Genomic DNA, 23,061 nt, shown 5'->3' with positions numbered 1-23,061 from the left:
CAAGAAACGTCCCTTTGTTCTCATACTTCCTCGTGTGTGTGTGTATCTAGATGGGGCACCTGCAGGCATGGTTTTTTAACTGAACAAAAGTACCAGTACAATTCACGTAGCCTTTACCTTAGTGTTGCATAAATATCTACTTTCCTCTTATACTGTATCAACAATTGTGTTGGTGGCGGGTAGTTTAACAGAAGCCATGAAAGGTCCTCTTGACTCTGCCTCACACCAGAGCATAGGGAACGCAAAGTCACTCATCTATAGTGTATTACTAAATCTCTAAATATTACGCAATCGCTGCCTGGAGTGAACTCCCCTGATGACTCAGGTACTCTGGTGAAAGGTCTACAGTAATATAAATCGAGGTGTGGCTATTGCTTGTTGATGCCCAGATAGTCTCATACAGTATCTTGTCTTGGAGCAGGCACAGAAGATGCTTCCAATTGGGATGTATTGGTATATCGAAAATTCCCGTCCAAGTAAACGAAACAATTAAAAGTATTTCTCACAAACTGCTGTGAGACCGTGTTGGAATGTCCTTCGTTTTGCAGGTATTTGAATCGTAAAAGTATTGGACAAACTGAAACTTTGACCTGATGATTGCACTCAAGGCAAAGTCGGACACGGGAGTTATTAGGGTTCATCATCTGGGAACCATGCACGTCTGTACCAAATGTCATGGCAGTCATTTTACTAGTTAAGAGATTTCACTAAAAGATTAACCTGCTGGTGGAGCAAGAGGGAAAATCGAGGGTGTTACCAATCTGGTAATGGACCTGGAATATGTGTCCTCCTGGGACCAGGAATGTCCAAAATGTCATGGCAATCCATCCATTAGTTGTTGGATCAAACAACCGATTAACATTGGCATCTCTTGCATGCTACTAAATATGTAACGTTCAAATCTTACTCAAAAATAAACTCTTCCCTTGAAGGCCTAAAGAAATTCAGCAGTTTTCTAGTGAAGCGCTGAATGTTAAAGGCAGGTCAGGTCTTGCCAGCTTGTCTTGTTCTAATTAGCCGCCTCCTCCTTCCATCCCCTGCTTGTCTTGCAAACACAAGTACTGGATCCTGGTCTAATAGTCCTTAGGTTAGGGTGTGTGTGTGTGTGTGTGTGTGTGTGTGTGTGTGTGTGTGTGTGTGTGTGTGTGTGTGTGTGTGTGTGTGTGTGTGTGTGTGTGTGAACGTGCGTGCTTATAGTGTTGTTCAGCATCCAATTGTGATGTGTTTAATATTGTCAAATCATTGCCATATTTATGCGTTTTTAGTGAAAACCTATTTATCTCTCCCTCAACTTGTATTTGCCTTTGCTATTTTGGTGTCCTGCGCATGTCTGAAAGGTGCTACACAAATAAAGTTTATTTTTCCCAGGGATGCCAGAGCATTGACTGTTGTGCGTCAGCGTGAGTCAGCGATTAACTGAAGCATAAGATTAGTTTGCATTCGCCTTATGAAATGTAAAGTTGCTACATACATGTCGGCGATATTTGTTGGTAGCCAGTGTGTGTACATGACTCAACCCATTTAAAGAAAAGGCAAAGGAAGGAGGAGGTAATTGTGTGTTTAGGGGGGGAGAAGAGGCAGGTATTTACAGGTCTCTGCTTTCTTCCTCTTCCCTCCTTCCCTTTGTGGCAGGTTCCCCACTGAAAGAGGAACTTGATATTCTTTTTCAAAGACCCAGGACCTTTAGCACACACAGACACCTGGACAACAAAAAATAAAACTCCCCAGCTTTCATTTTAAAACGCCAAGTCTGCATTCTTTGCTTCTGTGAGTATGTTTTCCATTTGGTCGTATTTTGAAATGTTGCTTTGCTTTTTCACACGAGTGAAAGTCAGCGTCCAAAGCTAGTGTTGAATACAATCGTCCTGTGCTGCTGGGAAACCTGAATGACGAGATGCTTGAGAAGTAAAAGTCACCTCAGGACTTACTGTATATAACAGTTAACCGGCACGCTGTATGGCTTTGGATGATCGTCGGTCTTGTCCCATAAAGTTGACTTTTAACATACGTGAGTATTTGCAAAACTTTGTTTCGCAGTCAACTTGTGCGGCTCAGAATGGAACTACATTGTGCTCTTGGTTTGTTCTTGTGTTGAGAATCTAAAAAGCCTGATACTGTAACCGACAATCTTTATGCATTCGGTATGTTAATGATTGTGTACGGCACCGTTCAATAGATGCGTTGTTTGGTTTAGGATTTTAGGATGATCAGAAACATACAGTACCATTTAACATGCATTTATTTGATCATTAGGACATATTCTTTAATAGGAGCTATGAACTGTTGATGATAAAACAACTTGTTTCTCACGTGGAAAGAATAAATGCAACAAAAAAAATCTTTTGTCATATGGCAAGATGTACAATCCTTGAAATGTCCTACACTACCTGCAGTTAGGCTGTTGGAAGAATTTGGTCATTTGAATGTGTTGATTTAATAGTAAAATACATCTGAGGGTGAGATGCCACACAACAAGGAGGTTGTTGTGCGTGTGGACAGTGGACACTTTTAAAAAGCTGTCCCATTTACAGACTTTAGTAGTCGTTAGTAATACTTTTTTCTATTACATACAAAGAAAAAATTTATCAAAACTTTGTTATATTGAATATGTATATATTTGGGGATTATTAAGATAAAGTCTGGACTTTAAGCATAAGAATGGGACCATTCAAATATAAAATCATGCTCACCTTCATGCTCACTGATTAGAACATCCTCTCAACAGGGGATCACACTCTTTATTGCATACAAAGCGTGCATTTCTAGTACAGTACAGTTAAACATACTTGCAGACATGTTTGAGTTAGCCTGATCTCAGGACATCCATTTGAGCTATACAGTCTCTCCTCTTTGTTGTGTGACCCCATTGTGTTTTAGGGTGTGGCTTCCTCCATTCATCTCTCTCTTCTCCAATTCTCCTTCCACTTATCACTCCCTCCCCTAACAGTTCAGTGTTTCCTCCCTTTCCTCCACGATGGCCACCCCTTTCCCGCCTCCCCAACTGGGAGGCATCGACCTCACCCTGCCCACCTGTGGAGAAACTCAGTGCAACGACCACGGTACCTGCGTGCCTCCTCTGGGTGGCGGCGCCAGTTTGGTGTGCGACTGTGAGCTGGGCTACCAGGGTGAATTCTGCGACGACACGGTCAACGGGTCCTTGAGTCTACCGCTGACCCTGAGTGTGCTAGCCGTCATCTTCGGGGTGCTGATCGTGGCTTTCCTCTTGGCCAAGATGAGGCAGAAGCAAAAGAAGAGGAACAGGTACTGAAATCTCAGCGGTATTCTGCTGAACGCTTGTCCGTTAAAGGTTTTTGAGGGAATAGTTTTAACATTTTAGGGGGGGAAGCGCTTATTTGCTTTCTTCCCGAGATGAGAAGAATGACATCAATCTTGTCCATGATTTACTTTCAGTGAGATAGTTGGTCAGGGTGGAGTGTGTCGCAGTGGTGATGGATTACGTGTAAATGTAGAGCTGGACGTCATCGGCGTAGCAGTGAAACATATCCACAAACATCTAGTCTTGGCACTAAGCCAAGCTGAGTCGATACTGACTCAAGCACCGTATTTATGAAGTGAATACTGATCCTCCAATTTCACTCTTGAAAAGAAGAGAAAAAGATGAACAATTCCTAACACTTCTCTTTCATGTTATGTAATGTGATAATAAGCGTAAGCACTGATGGTCCCTTTGGCTGAATAGATTAAAAGAGCAAAAGAAACTTCATCAATATAGAATCCAAAGAATCTGGCTCGCCCAGTGTTTGCCCCCGCTGTATAGACACAACCAACAGCAGGATTTAGTTTTCTTTGAATTATGAGGGATTCATGGTGTAACTAAAAACGATAGACCAGCAACAAACGCCGCTGTTCAAAACTGCCTGAAGTGAATGTTTGAAACGTCTTTTGAAGCGTCTCTTTTTTTTATTGCATGCTGGAAGTTGCTATTTGCTGAACATTCGTTCACATGTTGGCGCAACACCGAACACATTAACAGGAGATGATGAAATGTTCACAAATGAACTAATTGTGTGTTTTTGTCTGTTGTCAACAGGAAACATCTGGCAGCAAAACAAAGCTACAAAATTGTTGCGTAATGTTGCTAAATCTCCATCATACCTGAGGTAGACATACGGCTGCAATGCTTCACGTTTTGTGTGTTACAACCTGGGAATTCAATTTGGGTGTAGATATCTGACTGAAGTATAGAATGTAAAGTGTGTAAAAGTATCATAAGATTTTTATATTTTCATTATTTAATCATTTGAAGGAAAAATTATTTCACCAAAATCATTTACAACATGATAAAACAAACTAACTTGTGGAACTTCCACATTGAAAGGTGCCCTGTAGAGTCTTTTTGAACCAACGAAATGAAACTGAAACCAAGTGTTACTCACTAAAACTAGGGCTGTACAGAATGTCGTCTTTTATTTTTTTACTTTCAAAGCTTCTATTGAGGTTTCTGAATGAGGCGTTAAATAGCTGTCATGTTAATGTCGCCACCAAAAAAAATGTAATAAAACTTAAAAAAACATTTTTTAAACAAGGACCCCCCCCAAATTAAAAAAAACAGGGGCCATCACTCGCTCCATAGCAGTACTGGTCAAAAACTCCACAGGGTACCTCTAACTCATTGACTGCTGACACCTTTAGTCTGTGTCTAAATGTGGATGTGAGTCATCATCGAAAGAGAAAACAATTAAATAATGATCCTCTCGTTCTAATCCAGGTCAACCATGACATAGTGACACAACTAAACTTCCACCAGCATCCTTCTGCAGCACGCTTATCTCGAAGTTTGTTACATTTTGTAAAAAAAAAAGAAAATATCATTCTTGATTACTGACTTGTGGCTTCTCCTCTTCAACTGATGCTGTAGCATCACACTCAAAAACTGAACTGAGCTTTAACACTGTTCACTTTAATATTTGATTTTCTTAGTGTTAATTATTATTAAGAGTTATTGAGGCTATCTAGTGCTAACAAACAACAACTAAACATGTATCACTCTGCAAGAAATTAAGAGACTTTTATGGACTAAATGTTCATGTTGTCACAGTTTGAATGCACAATGAAAAATGTCGGGATCTGTCTGCACCTAATCAAAATCTTCTTCCTTGATGTGTGCGGAAGCTTTTTTCCATAGATACGCTGATTGTGTCCTCTAACACTTGCTATACTTTAAGTAAAATAATGCAAATATTCACCTGTCAGTTGCTCTCTTTTAAAGGAGTGGTGTCCTTTAGATACAGAGAAAGCACAGGTGGCTGCTACGGTGACAGTGAGCGGTTCTTATTGCCATGTTTTTGTACTTCACGTTCATGCGGGTGTTGCAAACCAAAAATGGAAGAACTTCAGATGTTTCCGCAGCAATTTATTTCACAGGGGTAAGCCGAGGATTTTAACCAGATTTGATTTGTCATTACCTTCTGATGAGGACTTAAGTCTTTAATGTCTGAGTAATCAAGATACTCTCAGGAGCACAGCCAGTGTTAAGTGTTTTTTGTTTTCTTTTGCTGTATTATCTGATTTTATTGTACACTTCTGACTGAATTACTATGTTTTATATTTCTTTTTGTAACTCTATTGGTATCCACCAGCATCAGCAAGACACCCAGCTTTTTTTGTGACCTTGTTTTTCACTGATGACTGTAGGAGATATTTTAAAAACTGCATGTAGATTTAATTTGATCATGTGAAAGCATGATGCAAATGGGCATACTTTGCATGTTCATATTTGTATATAAATGGATTCTAAGTGACTGAACAGTTTGTTTGTCATTCTTCTCCGTGGGATGTGATGGGTCAGTTTGACAAAAGAACAAAAAATACACACTTTTAACGGCTTTAGTTTTTTTAATATACGCCTCCTTTCATTTGAGAGAATGACAAAAGTCTACCAAAACTACCAAAACTATGACTTTACTGTTGATTTTCAACGCTGCCACACAACATTCCATCTTGAGTCTTATCTGTCACGTGAAAGTTACAGGTGACCATGTGCCCGGTCCTGACAGAAAAAGTGTGCTCACCGAGAGAAAAACAAGTAGCTTACTTTTGCAGGAGAATGTAGGTCGATAACTCCAAACTAAAATGTGTGTGCACACCTTCCCAGGTCCTGTTATGCTTCATTTTAAAATTCCTGTCTTGTTATAATAGTTTGGCACTGTATTAAAAGCCAGATTTTATTTTATTGGCTTCTGGCTTGTTTTTTTAGAATAGCTTGTAGGGTTTATTTTTAGCCGCTAAACTATGACTTGCTGGTAATCTACTTACTTAGGCCTTTTGTAGTCCTTGCATAACACATGGGTCATTGATAAAAAGTTTTCACCCATGTCTGTCTTGGGCCATTACGACTGCTGCTGGTAAGTGCTAGCAACTATTGCCTTTTAATTAGTTTAGATGTTGTCATGTTAGCTCTGTGCAGACATAGCCTTGCAAATGTTGAACAAGCTGATGTGTGGATAAACTGATTGGTGTGTCCGTGCCCCTACAATTGTCAAAGGCCGTCTATTCTTATGGACTATTTCATTGGCCTGTATACTTTTAATTATAAAGCCACTCACCATCACAATCAGTCAGTTAGTGCACTCTCTAACACAAGCAACTGTATTCACTTTCTGATTAAAATACCATTTCTGCACATACACTTTTTTTATAGAAAATTAAAGATGCATCCTTTCTTATTAACATGAATCGTTTGCAGATGTGCAGGACTTTACATGAAAGATGAGGCAAGAACGACTGTAGCTCTTTATTTCAAAACTTTTTTATCAGTTTCACAGCAGAGTCCGTTAACTTAGTTTTACCAACAGTTTGCAGCTATGCCAGCCGCTAGCTTTAGTAAAGGCTATTTAATACAGGCTATGTTATGCAACTATTATTGGATTATTATCATGTATTCACCACTACCAAAGCAGCATATAGTATAGAATGTTATGTCATAAATAGCATAGTACAGTAAGTCATCAAAAACGTCATGGTACATGTCCAAAATGTCACAGTAAATGGCATGAAATTAAAATGTCAACAAAACATCATAGTATGTAAAAAGAAAAGATAGGAAAATAATTTCAAGTATAAAATGTCCAAGAAGTCCCAGTGAAATAAGTCATGAAAATGTCAAAAAAGAAATCATCGTATAGTATATCATAATGTTATGGTCATTTTTAAAATAATCAATATGAAAAAGTAGTAAGTCAGGATGTTCTCTTCTTTACAGAGTACTTGTAATTCATTGACCAGGACCGCTTCCATTGTGTGTACATCGCCGTAATGCTTGTCATGTGTGCCTGTCGGTGTCCGCTGAAGAAGAAGCAGCAGCGCCCTTTGCTTCTCCTAAAAAGAAAAAGAAAAAGAAAAAAAAGCTTACAGCACCTGGTATTCCCAGGCGGTCTCCCATCCAAGTACTGACCAGGCCCGACCCTGCTTAGCTTCCGAGATCAGACGAGATCGGGCGTGTTCAGGGTGGTATGGCCGTAAGCGAAAGAACAGTCTACCAAAGGGCGTTTTAAAGACACTCTGCTTGTCTGTCTCTCTAGAGCACCTTGCCCGAAACACAAGCAAACACTCGCTTTGGGGAAAAAAACAATTGCTTTGATAATACACTAACATACTCTGTCAATGTTACATTAATAGTCTGATAATACTATATATTAGTATATAGTATTTGTTTTTTAGATTATCCAATTAAGTTATATATTAATACAAAGATATGTGTGCGTCACTTTTAAATCATTATTAAGTTGTTCACATCTTCTGCTACAGGTTGTCAATGTGTATTAACTCTGACAACCAACAGCTGTCAGTCTGTGTGTGTTTGGGATGCACCAAAACATGCACCGCTGCCTCTTTAGCAACTTTCTGGGATCCTGTTACACGATAGTATCAGAATCTGTGTTTACTAAACTCTACCGGAACACAGACTTGGAATGACTGATATGCAATTATGCAGACGGACTGGCTATTAATATGCATCTGTTACAACAAGGAACAAAAAGGATCTGCCTAAAGGGTGATACTAACTGTTAGTACCACCCGGGAAGTGTGCTCATTAGTAAAGAACTCCTGCTTTCCTAGTAATGAGCACACCCTATATGTTTGTCTTACAATGGTAGGAGCAAAATACACTGCAGCACTTTTTAAGTTGATGGTATGGTGTTTGCTTGATTCTTAAAGGGAAACTCCACTGATTACACACATAATGGTAGGTTTAATTGCCATGGTGAGTACTACCTGCTGTGAAAAGAGTTGAATCGTGTCTTCTGTGTGGAGGAGCTTTCGAAAATAACCCTGGTGATGTCTTTGTGGGTATTTTGTCTTTGAGACTGCAGCTTTTTAGCAGAAAATCTGCTTTACAAACTACAAAATGTGGGCGTTTGAAAAAAAATGTGTGTGACATAAAGGTAGAATTGGTTGCATTATGGGAAAATGCAGGATCCAGCTTCTTTTTTTTTAGCTTGACCCATGCTAGAAACTTAAATCCGGATCTGATGTATTGTTTTGCGCAATTCTTTAATCCATCTCCTGAGAGGAAGTGGAATGCAACTTTTTTAAAGAGCAGGAGGCTATAAATAATAACTGACATCTTTTGTCAACATTCGCCCTCACCCCACTTATCTTGAACCGTCATTTTGTGAGTCACTGCATTCTAGGTGGCAATTTAATAGACGGTAGCTTGAAACCAAACCCATCTTCAATCCTTTTTCTAGAAATCTGCTCAGATGCAGAAGCATCTTTTTTACCAAGAAAGTCAAGAATTAATTGAGACTAACATTACTATAGGCCTACCTGGCTTACTGATATTATTTCTCCTGCATTTATGTTTTTTTTTTTATTCCAACTAACTACTCTGAGTTACCACGATCAGAGTGGTTGTTAAATGTACTATTTATTAAGTTGTTTCAACACAATTAACCATATTTCTCTTTCTAATTCTTGTTTTTACATCAGTATGAGCATGATGCACTCATTATGGCTGTCAGTGCCAGTTTAAAAACAGCTTATTTTCTTTACTTTGCCTTACTCCACGTCTAACTGTGGCATTAAACAGGTCCTGCAGGGAGAACTGCATCCTGATTCCTTCGGTGGGCCAAATTAACAACGAAAGACTCTCAGGGAGCTATAGAGGGACAATTGTTCACTACAGTGTTGCCTTGTTTGAGATGTTAGGCCAGTTTAAACAGAAGAGGTAATGTTGTTCGACAAGATGATGAAAGAAACTAACCTCTCAGACCGGTCGAGCAGCATTGTCCGTGTATGTATGAGGTGAAGACTGAGCAGACGGGGAGGCATATGTGTGTTTGAATAGTGTCCCTATGACTTCTGGTCACGGATGATAGAATACAATACTTCTCTAACATTTTAGATTCTTGCTCTATGGGCACTTTTATAACCTTTCTGCTGACAAAACATTTAACTTTACCCCCATTGTATTCATGACCGCAGCTATTTCCACTTATCAAATATCCTAAAAAATCTATTCATGCACCTCTGCAGTACAATCTGGTTTTTTTTATATTGAGTTAAGGAATAGGACAGAGTCATTTGTAATTAGGAAACAGTGTGCATTTATTAAACAAAACTTAGGATAAAAAAAAATGTTTTCAACAGGTGGCCTGCTGTCCTACAAGGTTTGTCGTAATTGTAAAGTGCACATGAATACGGAATTTACATAAAAATGGAGAAAGAAATAGCCCTAAAATGTGCCAATGTACACAGAAAAAATGCAAAAGGTTCCTTACAGATGAGAACTATTTACAAATGGAATTCAACATCATTTGCAGAATGTAAAAGACAATTAAGGTTTTCTCTCCATGTTTCACTCTCACAATAATACATAATTCTTCTCTTCCACTTTTTACCCAAGTGCAGTAATGGTAAAGATGAGATGATCCCATATTTACCATTACTGCACTGCTTGAATCACACACCTATCCTGTATCATAATAATGTTAGAATTAGGCTACCTTTTAGCCCATAATGAATCTCATCTGTAGCCACATTAAACTGCAGCCCTGCCTCTGTCACTCACATAATGTAACACTTATGCCTTCAAGTAGCCTATAACTGTCCTAATGTTGACACAGTGTAACACTCAAAGAGACCTTTAAAGTGATTCGGCTTCACTTAATAGTGAGTTTACAGTGATTTCACAATATTTACGGTGTTTGATATCTTACCACTGAAATAGCCTATTCCTAGAATATTTCATATGGTCACAAATGAATTGAACTTTGTTATGAGCATGTTCTATGTTATTACTACAATACTTCAGAATATTAGACAGTTTTACTAAAGTGGGTTAGATTTGTAATGTTATAAATGCATCGAGTAACTACCATTGCTTCTTCCTAGAATATTTCCCACTCCCAGTCCCTTCTGCAAATTGCTGTGTCCATCTCTAGGTAGTTGTCCTCGTGTATAGGTTGTTTTGTGTCGTGGAGACCCAGATGTGTGACACGTGCTTCTCATAGGTCGGCCTCATAAGGTCTGCCGCCGTAGGAGGTGTTGACTGACGGGGCTGCTGGGCTCTTGGCCCGGGGGAAGGACACATCCTCATCCAGGGAGTCCTTCGAGTATGGAACGCTGCTGGCGCTGCTCCTGGGCCGGTTCAGGCTTGGCACTTCAACTCGTCTCGCGGGCTGCTTCTGATTTCTGAACCGGGGGCCCGTGACCTCCTCGATGCGTGTCTCCCCTCGGTTCTTTCCTCCACAGCAACGGCAGATCCCGATGAACATGACGGCGCCGGCCAGGATTTCGAATATCCCGCCGATGTAGCCCAGGATGATGCAGTAGCCGACACGCACGTCTGCGCCAGGGGGCGACGTTGAGATTTCTTTGAGGATGTGGGTGTACCAGGCGATGGGTATGATGGTCATGACTCCTGAGAGGAAGATCAATATTCCGGCCAGGCCGGCCACGGTCCAGTTAGGCCTGTCTCTCCAGCAGCGGACCCCCGGGATGGCCACGGCCAGCCCGATCAGAGTCACGATGAGGGAGGCCACCATCAAACCCTGGGCGACCACGATGACCTGGTTATCGAAATACGCGGTGTCCTGCAGGTTGCAATCAATCCTCGAGTCTGTCGTGGTGCCCCTGCAGATCTCCCAGATGCCTTGCTGGATAAACTCATTAGGCGGTCTGTCGTTGAGGTTGTTGAGGGTCCTCCAGTTTGGGGCCACGGTGGCTGTCAGGTTCAGGATCCATCCGCAGGGAGCCAAAACCATCCCGAAGATCAGGATGCCCGGGGTGCGCAAAGACAACCGGATCCAGTCTTGCGTTGATCGTCTCTGCATGGTTGCTTTTGTTGCTGTTGCTGGTGTGTGTGTGTGTGTGTGCGTTGCCTACTCCCAAACTCCGTGTGGTAGGCTAATCTAGACAGCTGAGCGACTGAGTTCTGACAGTCCCAGCAGCTGCTCTTAACAAACAAGTCCGACTGAAACCTGCTAGTAGGCGGGGCTTTAGCCTTGCCCGTCTGCCCCAGTCCCCAAATAGGACAGGTGTGGCGCGCAGTGCCGCGAGCTATTTCATCTTCACCTGCAGCAGAGAAGACGGGAGTTTCGGCCAAGCTTTTATCATGCAAATATGCGATAGGTGATAAAGAAGTAGACACAAGTAGATTTTTTTGTCGTGCCTGTATCATCAGCTTCCTTTGATTGGTACGATTGTAGTCCTCAAATCCCGATTAAATGACTTATTAAAAAGGAATCTAAATTACTCAGATGAAATACATGTGTCTGTCTATAGATGTATACAGGCCACCACATAAACAACCACACAATGATTAGGTTTGCCACATATTTATATTGATAAACCACAACATATTTGGACTTTCCAGCTTTTCGTCGATTTAAAGATGAACGTAGGTTTTTTTTTTGTCTAAGTTTTGTTCTACAGGAGCCGTAACAGCCTATTTAACACTATGGTGATGACTGGGATGCAATTAATAGAATGAAACAAGGATGAAACTTTTAATTGGTAAATCAAAGACATGCACTTCAGACTGCTATTTTCGCATATGTAACTTATTTATTTTTGGTGGACGACTTCATTACAAAATGCATTAGCTTTCCCAGTGAGGTGATCAGCTTTGGAAGAACGAGTCAGACTTCATGATAAAAATGGAATGTAGTTCTGCAGGAAACGTCAGCTCAAATACCGTTCTGCCTTGTTGCGTTTGTCTTCTCGTCCTCTCTCCTTCTATATTTATATCTGCACATCTGTCTGTTTCTATTCACCTCTTTGTTTCTTCCATCCTTGTTACCGACCCCACATGAAAGTGATTAAGTTGCTAATGAAGTGAACAACCTGAGATCAGCTGATGATACGCCCAGAGACTATTGTTTAAATTGGCCACTTCTCCATTTGAAGTGGTCATCAATATCCCATTCGATTTTTACTGCTTAAGTTTTGTGATTACACCTGCTATGCCTGGAGTCAACAAAATAGGCCCTCTTATAACTTTTATTTTGAAAGACTGACAATAGGAAACACTTCTTATTTCAGTAGGAAGTTGAGTACACTGATAACTAAATGTAGCTACACGAGCGTACACTGGCTGCACAAATTCAAACTGTCAAGTCACGCGTTCGTGAGGGCGTTGGGGGGGCCGGGTTGCTTTGTTTTGGATAGGAATTGTTTTTCAGGTCCGGGTTGAGCTTTGACACAAAGAGCCGCTGAAGGAAGTATGAGAGGTATGTCAACCAACAGGACCTGACGGAAGCTCGCATATTCATCTCGTGGTACAAACAGGCCCTGTTTTATGACTTCTACAAGCTGAATCATACTTGTAGCAGTTGTCACCGCACATGATCAGCTTTCAAATTCCTCATTTACTTGCGGCAGACCACATACAAAAAAACTACAGAGGATCTATTGTGAAACATTGTATATTTCCATATCTAACTGGCTGTTTGGTGCTGATACTATCATCCCTCACTACTACTACTAGTGCTATGGTTTAGATGCATTTTAAGGTGCAGAAAATGACAGTTGATGAACCAGTTAGACCGTTTTGGCTTCAAGCTGAGATGATCTGTCTCTTATGGACAGTTTTTCCAAGTTTTGCTAAGAAGCTCGTTGGAAAACTTTTGTCTTCTTCTTAAATCTCGTTTTTTAGATAAAAAAAGAAAATATATATTTTTTTAAACGTGTCATGTGTGTGTATACAAAATAACACCACCAGGAGATTAGAAGAGGATTTATAAATTACAAAATCATGGCTGAGTTACAGCTTTTTTAATGTTTTTTATTTCTGCATGTCACCATGATGCGGCATGTTTTTTTTTTTTTAGTGCCATCTACATCTACACTTTCATTCGTAGCACATTTGTATTGCAGATCTCTTCACAGTTAATAATGTATTCACAAAGTGCTATTATTCATTGGGTAGTTTGGTCCTGAGCATTTCTTATCATGTATGAGCATGAATTGTGTACGCTATGCATGTGATCCATTTGAAGAAAAGTATACTATATATATACTTGAGAAATTGTTGTTGATGAAGTGTTAATGAACCAAGAGGAGAAAAGACTGATACACAACAAAAGGGCAAAATTGTTTATTGGGAATCAAAAAGAAGGACAGAACAAAATAAACAAAATAAATGTTACATTTCTAAACTTTACTTCACAATGCTCATGTTTTAGGATGCCAAACTTGCCTTTGACTCAAACATGAGGATCTTGATTATATGACCCAAATCAGTCTATATCTGGTGTTCAAATTATAATTTCTCATGTGAAAAAATATGTTAAATCAAGAAATAATTTTAGGAGCGTGTTGTAGCCCAAACCTTGCAAAGCTGTAACATTTTCTTGCAACCTATCTGCTGTCATCTGGTGGCCAATTAATACAACTATTGCAATATTTTGTTATCTGTATTAAGTGTCTATTTCATCATGTTGGGGGTAGGTTTTCATCTGGGTAAATGGTGTCTTTCTGCAGTACAAAACATGCAACTCAGCTCAGGAAAACAGCACATTTAATTGTCAAAATACACAGATTGTATGTTGACGTATACAGTAGTCTGGGATACACCCCTTCGATTTCTTTAATGAAAATGTGTAGCTTGAGTAGTGCTGAGGTGGACTATAAAGACCAGTGTGGAAACTAACATGGCAGAGTGTTGTAGGCTGAGCCACCTGTCAATCAATCAAACACACATTTCTTTAAGCTTCTTTTGTTAATTAATACAATAATAGAATCATTTTTTTGATAATACTACATACATTAGACAACTATTAAAAGCAGCGAAATTAGATCTTTGTCAAATGTTATTTCTGTAAAAGGATAAAGAAAGGTATGGTGTGTATTTGATTTTCATATGATAACATAATGTACTAGTTTAATGCCACATCTTGTCTGTACACTGTTGTATAGTTTGTCATACCTGCTGTGTAATGTTGTATACATGTTGTGTAAAACGTTTATTAAAAAATCCATAGTCACACATACAGTTCTATGTGCAAGTTTATACATACTGCAATTACGTAATGTGATGGTATAATCCTATATTATGTGTTTTAGGTGTTTGTTGTATTTGCGGTGTAATAACAGCTCCTGTATCCTAAAGCTATTACCAACAGTCTCCACTAGATGGTAGTATTGCGTGCAGCCAGGCCAGACATCATTCAACTCGTCCACTGCTAAAATAACACCTCACATATTAATATAAAAGGGATATTGACTCAACAAAGTCAAATAACTCAATTTATTGTATCTGCCAATTATGTGTCCAAAGCTAAATTAATAGTTATTCATGTTCTTACATAACTAGCACACTTGAGGAAATGTAAACTGAGTACCAGCTGGTGTAGGCTGCATAAACACAACTCAAAATGAAACATAAATAGAACAAATTTAAGATGCATTGCATACAATGAATAAATAAATAGATAATAGATAGATACAAAGTTAGGCCCAACCTTCCGAATATTTTCATTGGGTTCTCCCTTTGAATTGGAATAAACATGCAAATCCCTAACTTTACAAAAAGTTTTCATTTCATCCAAAAAGTAAAAGGAAAAAAAACCCACACATTTTGTAATACAAACATTTTACAGAGACAAATATAACACTTAAAATGAGACGAATACATTTGTGTAAACGGTCAAGAAACCACATTTTAGGAAGGTATTTAGTCTGTAGTCCTGCACAAATAGTATGTTGCTCATGAAGTCGTTCTGACATTTTACTAAAGCTTGATTAAACCGTTTTGGAGAGAGTCCATTCATGTAATCCCAGTAAACCCCGAAGCGGAAGTTGGACTCTCCTGGGCAGGAAATTGTCGGCAGTGTTTTTGTTGCTAGTGGGGACTGTTGTGTTGTGAAAATGGCGACGCCTCGTCGCTCCTCTCAGCAGCAGCAGCAGCCAAACTCCCTGCTGTCGTCCCCGCCCCGCGGCTCCTCTCGCCCTGCCACCCCGCTTGGCTCTCCGCCGGCACCCACCGACGATGCCACCCCGCTTACCCGAGGAGGCGCGATGGAGAACAGGGTTGACGGTGAGGGAACCCCTGCCTCTCCCACCACCACCACCACCACCACCTCCCCAGCTCTGGCCCTCACCGCCAGCAGCAGCAGCAGCAGCAGCACTAGCAGCAGCGCTAGCTCCCCGACAACCACCGAAGGTAGCGGGACCAGCCCCGGCTCTACGCCCGACTCCGGCAGCGGGGACGCGGGCAGCAGTAGCAGCGGTAGCAGCGGCTGCGGCGGCGGTGGTGGTGCAAACGGGGCTTTCAGGGAGCTGTTTGAAGCCTGTCGAAACGGGGATGTTTCGAGGGTGAAGAAACAAGTGGATGCGCTGAACGTGAACGCTAAAGACATGGCAGGACGTAAATCGACACCCCTGCATTTCGCTGCAGGTAAACATAACGGAGATCCCCGTTTAAAGAATGCAGCTGCAGACACGCTTTCAGGGCGTGGGAGTGACCAGAGAGTAGCTAATACACACTGGCAGACGTTAGCCATTAGCTGTACAACGACAGTTTTCAGTTAATGCCAATCAACGGTTCAGTTTATTTTTAATAACATTAATGTAACAGTTATGCTGCACCCTACATACCATTGGTTATATAGCACTGATTTTTTAAATCTAGCCTAATGCTGACTCTTCTTGTCTAAAACAAATGCCCCATCTCTCTTTCTCAGTTGGGAAACTTTCAAGTGGTATTTGAAATTGGGTACCAGTGTTTATTATGTGTTAATGTTACTGCTAACAACAGAGAGTGGCTTTGAGGATATTGCACTGTAATGCGTGTGGAACAGCTACTTATGCTTGTTGTAGTGAAATGATTCCCAACAGTGTGGAGGAAGCATCTTTTCTCTGGCTGCCATCCAGTGTTGTGCAAATAAGGCCTCTCGGTCGGTCACACCAGAATCCCAAATGATACAGGTGTAAAGGACAGGTGTGGGCGCAACAATTCCATCATTTCAGCAGTAATTTAGCTCCTTTTCTTAGAATATTCACTAATAGATGGGAGGACAATATTCATTTGTTGAAAATGTGGAAGTTATCTTAAGATTTGTGCAACATTTGAGTAGAAACATACTTTAAAATGATCAGGGAAGGGCTGAGATCTCAGTTTATGAGTTCATGATAGATGTCATATTTAAACTTCATTTTTGCTACAAGCGAGACATAAAGAAGAATCAATCGACAATACATCATAATTCCTTTTTTTATTTTATTCCTCTCTGTACTTGTTTATGGTCCACAGCCATTAAACAAAAAAAGGGCTCATCTTCAGTTCAGCTCTTCAGCTCCAGACTTGACTGCTTTTAATTCTTTCATCGGTGCAGATTAAAAAAAAAAAAAAAAAAAAAGCTGATGGAAGAAAGACTTTGCACAGCTGTTTTACATCTCAGGCCTTCTTAATCCCCAGCAGCTTGATGAATGAACCGATTCTCTCGAGTCCCGCGGCACGTTTGTAGTGAAGACATGCACGAGCTTCCCTTGCATGGTGCGTTTCCCAAGCAGCTGTCACGTGTGCCTCACAAAACAAGTGAACAAAATGTATCAATAAATACGTTTTCAGAGGAAACTATTAATTATGAACATGACACCGATACAGCAGCCTGTTGTTTCAGCTGCTCCTTAATTCATCTGCCGCTTCTATCGACACAGAGGACCGATTCAGAGTACCCGGAAACTTCTGCCAAAGTTGCGGATGTGATGTAAGAAGTAGTTTCATCTGGACGTCACAGTTCCAATGCTGTAACGCCGATCTCCTTCTTCTCTTTGCCCTCTCTCTCTCTCTCTCTCTCGCTCTCGCTCTCTCGCTCTCTCGCTCTCTCGCTCTCTGATGTCTATCCCAGGTTTTGGGCGGAAAGATGTGGTGGACCACCTGCTCCAGACAGGCGCCAACGTGCACGCGCGGGACGACGGGGGTCTGATCCCGCTTCACAACGCCTGCTCCTTCGGTCACTCCGAGGTGAGACTTCCCAAACGGATGAAGAAGTAAACTGTAATCGGTGTTCGGTCCAAACATGCAAATCTGCTGTTTGATCACATCGACAAAAAACAAACTAGAGACCTTCGTTGCTACTTTTGATATTCTGGTCACGCGTGATGATGTTTTGGAACATCTGTGACAGATGTGCTAATGCTTTTTGTCCTCCTGGCCTTTAACCACGGTCGTCAATGGAATAATTCCATTTTAGATTTTCTCTGAGAGCACTTTGCAACCATGTCAGGAGAAGCGTAGAGCTAATGCAGCCGTGTGATCACAGGGATGATCAGCGTTGTGATGAGAGTAAACACTGTCCAAACCGAAACCAATCACTCAGCCGCTGCTCAGAGGCTCCTCTGAAAGCGGTTTGCCTTTGGTTTACATCTTTTATTTTTTTGGGTTGAAGTGTGATTTATGTAGTGGAAGGTCAAGTGTATCGGGGTTATAAGTATGCCGGAAAGTGGAGGATTGAACCCTTCAAGTTGGGAACAAGTTGCTGCGTGAAGTAAAGTATCTGGCCGTCTTACAACACGAGTGAGGTCAAGATGGAGTCTGAGATTGACGGGTGCATTGCGCAGACATTGTGTTGGACATTTGACGTTTGAGGGAATGTGTTACACTGCAATACTTTTTAACCTCCGGTTCTGAAAAGTGACGCGAACACGGAAGAGCCTTAAGTTTGCATTCTGTCTCAGAATGGTTGCGGAAAGAAGTCCCGTCGTGTAGAAGTCTATGAGTAAATGACCTTATTTCTCACTTGATTTATTACCTCAGTAGAGGAAGATTTCTTGAATACAGCATGATGTTCATTTAGTAAATGATGGTCCCATTAGAGACATGGTGATTACGTCCACTTCTTATATACAGTCTATGGTTGTAATGTATGGAGGTGAAATTCATGAATGGGTGCTTTCTGACAAAGCAACACTGATGCACTGAAAAGACTATGTAACATTAAAAGAAAAGGTTTTGTAATACAAAAAAAGTTTATTCCCTAATTTAAGGTAGTAAAATTAGTACCATTTTAGAAAAACTTCCAAATCTCGGGTATTGTGTTTGCTCCAGAATGGAAAAACTAGCGTAACTAGGTTATCAATCTTAAGGCCCACCAACTTGAGTAGGGGAAAAACAACCATGGGGGGGGGGGAATTGGAATTTGTTTATTTTTTTGCCAAACAAAGAGAAAATGCAGATGTTCTGTATGCTGTTTTCAGGTGGTGTCCTTGCTGCTGTGTCAGGGGGCCGACCCGAACGCTCGAGACAACTGGAACTACACGCCACTCCATGAAGCCGCCATCAAGGGCAAGATAGACGTCTGTATAGGTAAGCACCGACAAAACGCACACCGCAGATACAAACACAAGTGCATGTTAACTTGATTTGGAAGCGTCGGTGTGTTGACATTAAATTGTCTAGGGGCATTTGGAGTCTTTTTTTTTTTTTTTTTTTTTTTTTTTTTCCTCTCGCCATCTGTTGACCCGGTAAAACTGAATTGGCCGTGTGAGCAGAACAGAAGCGTGTTGCTCGTTGGCCCATTGCTTCCCGGAGTTGCATCGTTTCCCTCGGGCGCGATAAAAGTCAGCGGTTGTTCTCTGGCATTTCTAAATATGTGTCATTAATTGCAGCGGTGTCGCCGTGGTGAATTTATACGATATTAAATTCTCTCTCGTGTTTGTTCGGGCCCCTTTTTGTTTTAATTGTCTTCTGCTCCACCGCCCCACTGATTCACAACCTGGAGCTCTGTATAATCAATCAATAATATAACAATCAATACAATCCATTTTTAGAAACGGTAATAAACCAACTGCCGACTGTTCTTTTCCAGTAAGCATCAAGCAGCAAATAAGCTGCAAATTGCAATTACTGTGTTACTGCCTATTCTTAAGCCCACACAGGGGGGGACAAAAGAGCATTGATTTCTTTGCACAATATACAAAGAAATTACAGTATATGAGCTCCCGCCGACGTGGGTTCTTCATATTTAGAACAGAAACGACACCACGGGATCAGATCAGAGCCTAAAGTAGAGGCAGCCTGAGGAAAAGATCGGCACAGCACGACGACCGTCTGAGCGGTAAAGTTGTAGGACAATCTTTTATGATCTTAATGGAAAAGCGTTGCTCAGTGTGAGCAGCAATAAGGAATGACTGCGATGATAGCCGGCGTCAGTGTGGAGTGCTGAGAGCACCAAGGAGGAAAAAGCTGCTGCTGTCGTCCTTTTTTTTTTTTTTATGTCTACAACAAGCTGCGGCACAATGTCAGGGCCCTCGATGGCTGCGTAGAAGCTCAGGGCTTTGTGGATCTCTGATGATTCATGAAGCATTTAACATGCGTGTATGTTTTGAATAATGCATGCATTGGGGTTTATCTCTTTAAAATGGCTGGTTAAGCTTTTCAAGGTAATATAAGGCAATTTGGAAATGGCAGTAAAATGTTTAGGAATGTTCATTTATGCACAAACTCTCATTTTGTCTTGATTTATTGGTGAGGCCTATTGTGAATTGAGTCGCCGTGGTGTGTCAATTTAACAACAGTGTGTCCCCAGAAAACACTGACCGACTCTATAGTGTCCATCTCTGTGACTGTCTCACCATCTTGACCACGAACCGCTTTGCTAAAGCAAGACGGGTTTTTTTTTTTTAGCTCTTCTCCTTCCTTCCTGAAGCAGAACAGGAAGCCGTATATAGCGATTTACGGATATTGATTATCCTTACGATTAAATCACACAAACACGCACCTCCTCATGTGAAGGTGGCATTCATCAGGCTGTAAACAGCGATTTTACGACAAGTTTGTGCAGTTAAGAAGCTGGATCCGGTAAGAGGGATTTAGAAATAAAAAAGACTTGGATGCTCTTGCAAAGGATGCTGGGGTTGCTGCCGTCACTTATTGGCTACCACAGATTTTTTTTTAATTTGAGAAACTGGCATATATATCCCCACTTGATATGTTGTGCATGTCAGTGTTGTGTGTCCCTGACAGTTGATTTTCATAGTTTACGACGACGATCTGAAACCAACGGATGCAGAAGAAAAGTCCTGTGGCAAATGGTCCGCAATAATGTTGAGTAAACAGGACTTGTAGGGAAATATTCCTGTTTGAATCGGTGATATTGTTGAGGACATGGCAACAACACGTTTCCTTTTTTTAAAATGTCCATTTTGAACCAGGTCTTCGCCATCACAGCATTTAGCCTCTTTTCTCTGGTGTTAATCAGAAAAGGAAAACTGACTTCATAGCTTTTTTTTTAGTTTTGATTTCCTGTCCTAACGACACAGTTACAAGCAAACCAAGGCACGTAAACAAAAACCACCTGACCTCTTGTCGCTTGCTGATTGGACAGAGTTTTGGTGGCCTGTCGTCCTGCCAGGTTAGCGATTTGGCAGCAGAGTGAGAGTCTAATCAAAGTCTGATTCATCCGTAACTGCGGCTCGGCACGAAGGACGCTCTATCCTCTTCGTTGGTGTTCACGCAACTGGAGTAAGGAGTTAATCTTCTATTGCCGGACCGACGCGAGCTCGAGGTCTGGAGAAAATCTCATCAACAAACTTGGGATAAGGAGATCTTGGAAATCCTAAAGCAGCCATACGATTGGCTCTGAGTTTAATAATCCGCCGCCTCCATAAATGTCTGTTCAGTACACGGTGTCCCTCAGCTCTCCAATGTTCTCGTTTCACTGGTTATCCATACGATCAGAGGCCAACTGAGACTCCACCCAGATGTCAGTAAGGTTAATGAGATGTCAATGCAGATGTCAACGTTGTTTGGTTTTTGTACTTTAAGCATAATCACTCATAACCTCAAACCCCTGCTTTTTGAATGTACGTGTGTTATTAAGGGTCCACTATTTATTATTTGGTTGAAATGACTTGCGATATGCCTCGTCCAGGGGTTTTAGTTTAACTTGCTAAGGCCTCTGTTAGGTGGCAGGATAACAAAGGTGCATTGGTTAAATTACGATATGATGCTGTCATGTTTAATGCATTTATTTGTAGGCTCAGTTTGCACTAAAAGCAGCAGCACAGGAAAAAAAGTGTTCCTTATCTCTTTTACGTTTTTTTTACGTTTGCCCAAATCAGTGCCTTTAGCTCTTTGTCCAAGTGTTCGCTTGTGCAAACTGTGCCACTAAAAATGTCGAAATGTATATTTAGGCCAACTAATATTATATATTCACAGAAAGGCTTTTACTGTGAAGGAGCTGCAGGAAGTGTTGAAGCCCCAGTGAAACAGAAGTTAGAGCCTCTTTAGCTTCTATTCCCCAGTGAAACAAAAGAGGGATTTGATTGGACCGCTAAAAGGTGGGCGGGCTTAGAGTGTAGCGCGATACACAGCTACTGGACCTATACATTAAAGGCAAGGAGCCCTAAAAAAAACCCCCATAAAGATTCATGCATGGATGTCATGATATTGATACGTAAGCGCATGTCATATTTTTTTAGTTTTAGAGAAAAAAAAAGATGGTTGGATGTTATAAAAATATGAAGGAGATCTTTTGTGCCTTTTTTGCATACATGGTTAAATAGGAGCACAACATGACCGGCGATGTGATCTAAAAGTGTTAAAAAAAATCAATCTTGACATAAAAATACTTAATATATTGAACCTGCCTGCCTGCTATTTGACTTTTATTCTTCAGCAGCACTTTACAGTTTCCCCTTTTGAACACCACACAGTATAGACACGCTAAGAAAACAAAAACATGTCCCGAAGTTACTTACTAATTGGACAGTCGTCAAATAACTGCTGCAAATCTGACATTATCCGGAAAACTAATCCTATCCAAAAAAAAGTGGGATTTAGGTTGTCCAGAGAGGGCTCTAGAAGGTATTACTGAAAAGTGGTGCCCATTAGAGACAAAACTGACAACGCCAAATTAGAAGTTGACAAGCTAAATTATTCGGAAACAGCGGTACAGTCTGGATTTGTGAACCACTCTAACCCGTATACATGTGTGAGTGCCGTCATTTCTCTTTCTGCCTCGCTATTGACATATCTTTATCCTCTCCCTGTTGTGTGTGTGTGTGTGTGTGTGTGTGTGTGTGTGTGTGTGTGTGTGTGTGTGTGTGTGTAGCATTGGTGCAGAGCTAAATCATATTGTTGTGGCGGGGTGACTAAGGTCTACGTCAGTGCTAGGGCAGAGGTGCATGTATGCGCGCACGCATACATGTGCACACACACACACACACACACACACAATCAATACACGCAAGCCCGGTTATCCTCCTCCTCTACCGTCCTCTCTGTCGGGTTTCAAGCGGAGTAGTTATGAGATCCACACAAGTTCAAAGGGCACGAGCACCGGGAACTGCTCCGCAATCACAACAGTTGGAAGTGCGATGGAGAGGACGGCGGTGAGAGTGTTGACATTAGAGCCCTCAAAAGAGCGTATTTACCACAAAAAACAACCAAAAAAAACACTGAGCGCAGGCAGTTTGTTATTCAGCTCATACCTGTTCAGTAGTCGCATGACTCTGCCCTCTCTCTTTTCCTTTCCTTTCCTTTCCTCCTCCCCTTCTCCTCTCCTCTAATTTCTTCTCCCTTTTCCTCTCATTTCTCCTCTCTTCTCCTCCCCTGCTTCTCATCTCCTCTATTCTCTTCTCCCTTTCCCTCTT

At 41.1% G+C, this 23,061-nt stretch overlaps 3 protein-coding genes across 3 annotated transcripts in view; 2 read left to right on the top strand and 1 right to left on the bottom strand.

Annotated features, from left to right (window-relative positions):
* The first annotated feature begins 1,627 nt into the window (after window positions 1-1,627).
* Window positions 1,628-5,762, top strand: LOC306710085 (uncharacterized protein). Its single transcript, XM_079178468.1, has 3 exons — window positions 1,628-1,767; window positions 2,948-3,261; window positions 4,052-5,762. The coding sequence occupies exons 2-3, from the start codon at window positions 2,975-2,977 to the stop codon at window positions 4,092-4,094; spliced, it is 330 nt and encodes a 109-aa protein (XP_079034594.1). The 5' UTR covers window positions 1,628-1,767; window positions 2,948-2,974; the 3' UTR covers window positions 4,095-5,762.
* Window positions 5,763-9,551: 3,789 nt separating this feature from the next.
* On the bottom strand, window positions 9,552-11,411 carry LOC306710178 (claudin-23-like). Its single transcript, XM_079178583.1, has one exon. The coding sequence runs from the start codon at window positions 11,295-11,297 to the stop codon at window positions 10,470-10,472; it is 828 nt and encodes a 275-aa protein (XP_079034709.1). The 5' UTR covers window positions 11,298-11,411; the 3' UTR covers window positions 9,552-10,469.
* A 3,922-nt stretch (window positions 11,412-15,333) lies between these two features.
* The window catches only part of tnksa (tankyrase, TRF1-interacting ankyrin-related ADP-ribose polymerase a), a gene marked incomplete at its 5' end in the record, with an annotated part of 65,914 nt that continues 58,186 nt past the window's right edge, over window positions 15,334-23,061 (top strand). The window contains 3 exons of the mRNA XM_079178739.1: window positions 15,334-15,862; window positions 17,316-17,431; window positions 18,664-18,772. Coding sequence (XP_079034865.1) covers window positions 15,334-15,862; window positions 17,316-17,431; window positions 18,664-18,772 — 754 coding nt within the window. The remainder of the gene's footprint in view (window positions 15,863-17,315; window positions 17,432-18,663; window positions 18,773-23,061) is intronic.

This window comes from Pholis gunnellus, assembly GCF_910591455.1.
Source record: "Pholis gunnellus genome assembly, chromosome: 18".
Lineage (NCBI taxonomy): Eukaryota > Metazoa > Chordata > Actinopteri > Perciformes > Pholidae > Pholis > Pholis gunnellus.
The sequence above is the reverse complement of the archived record's forward strand: the minus strand, read 5'-3'. Positions and strand labels throughout refer to the sequence as shown.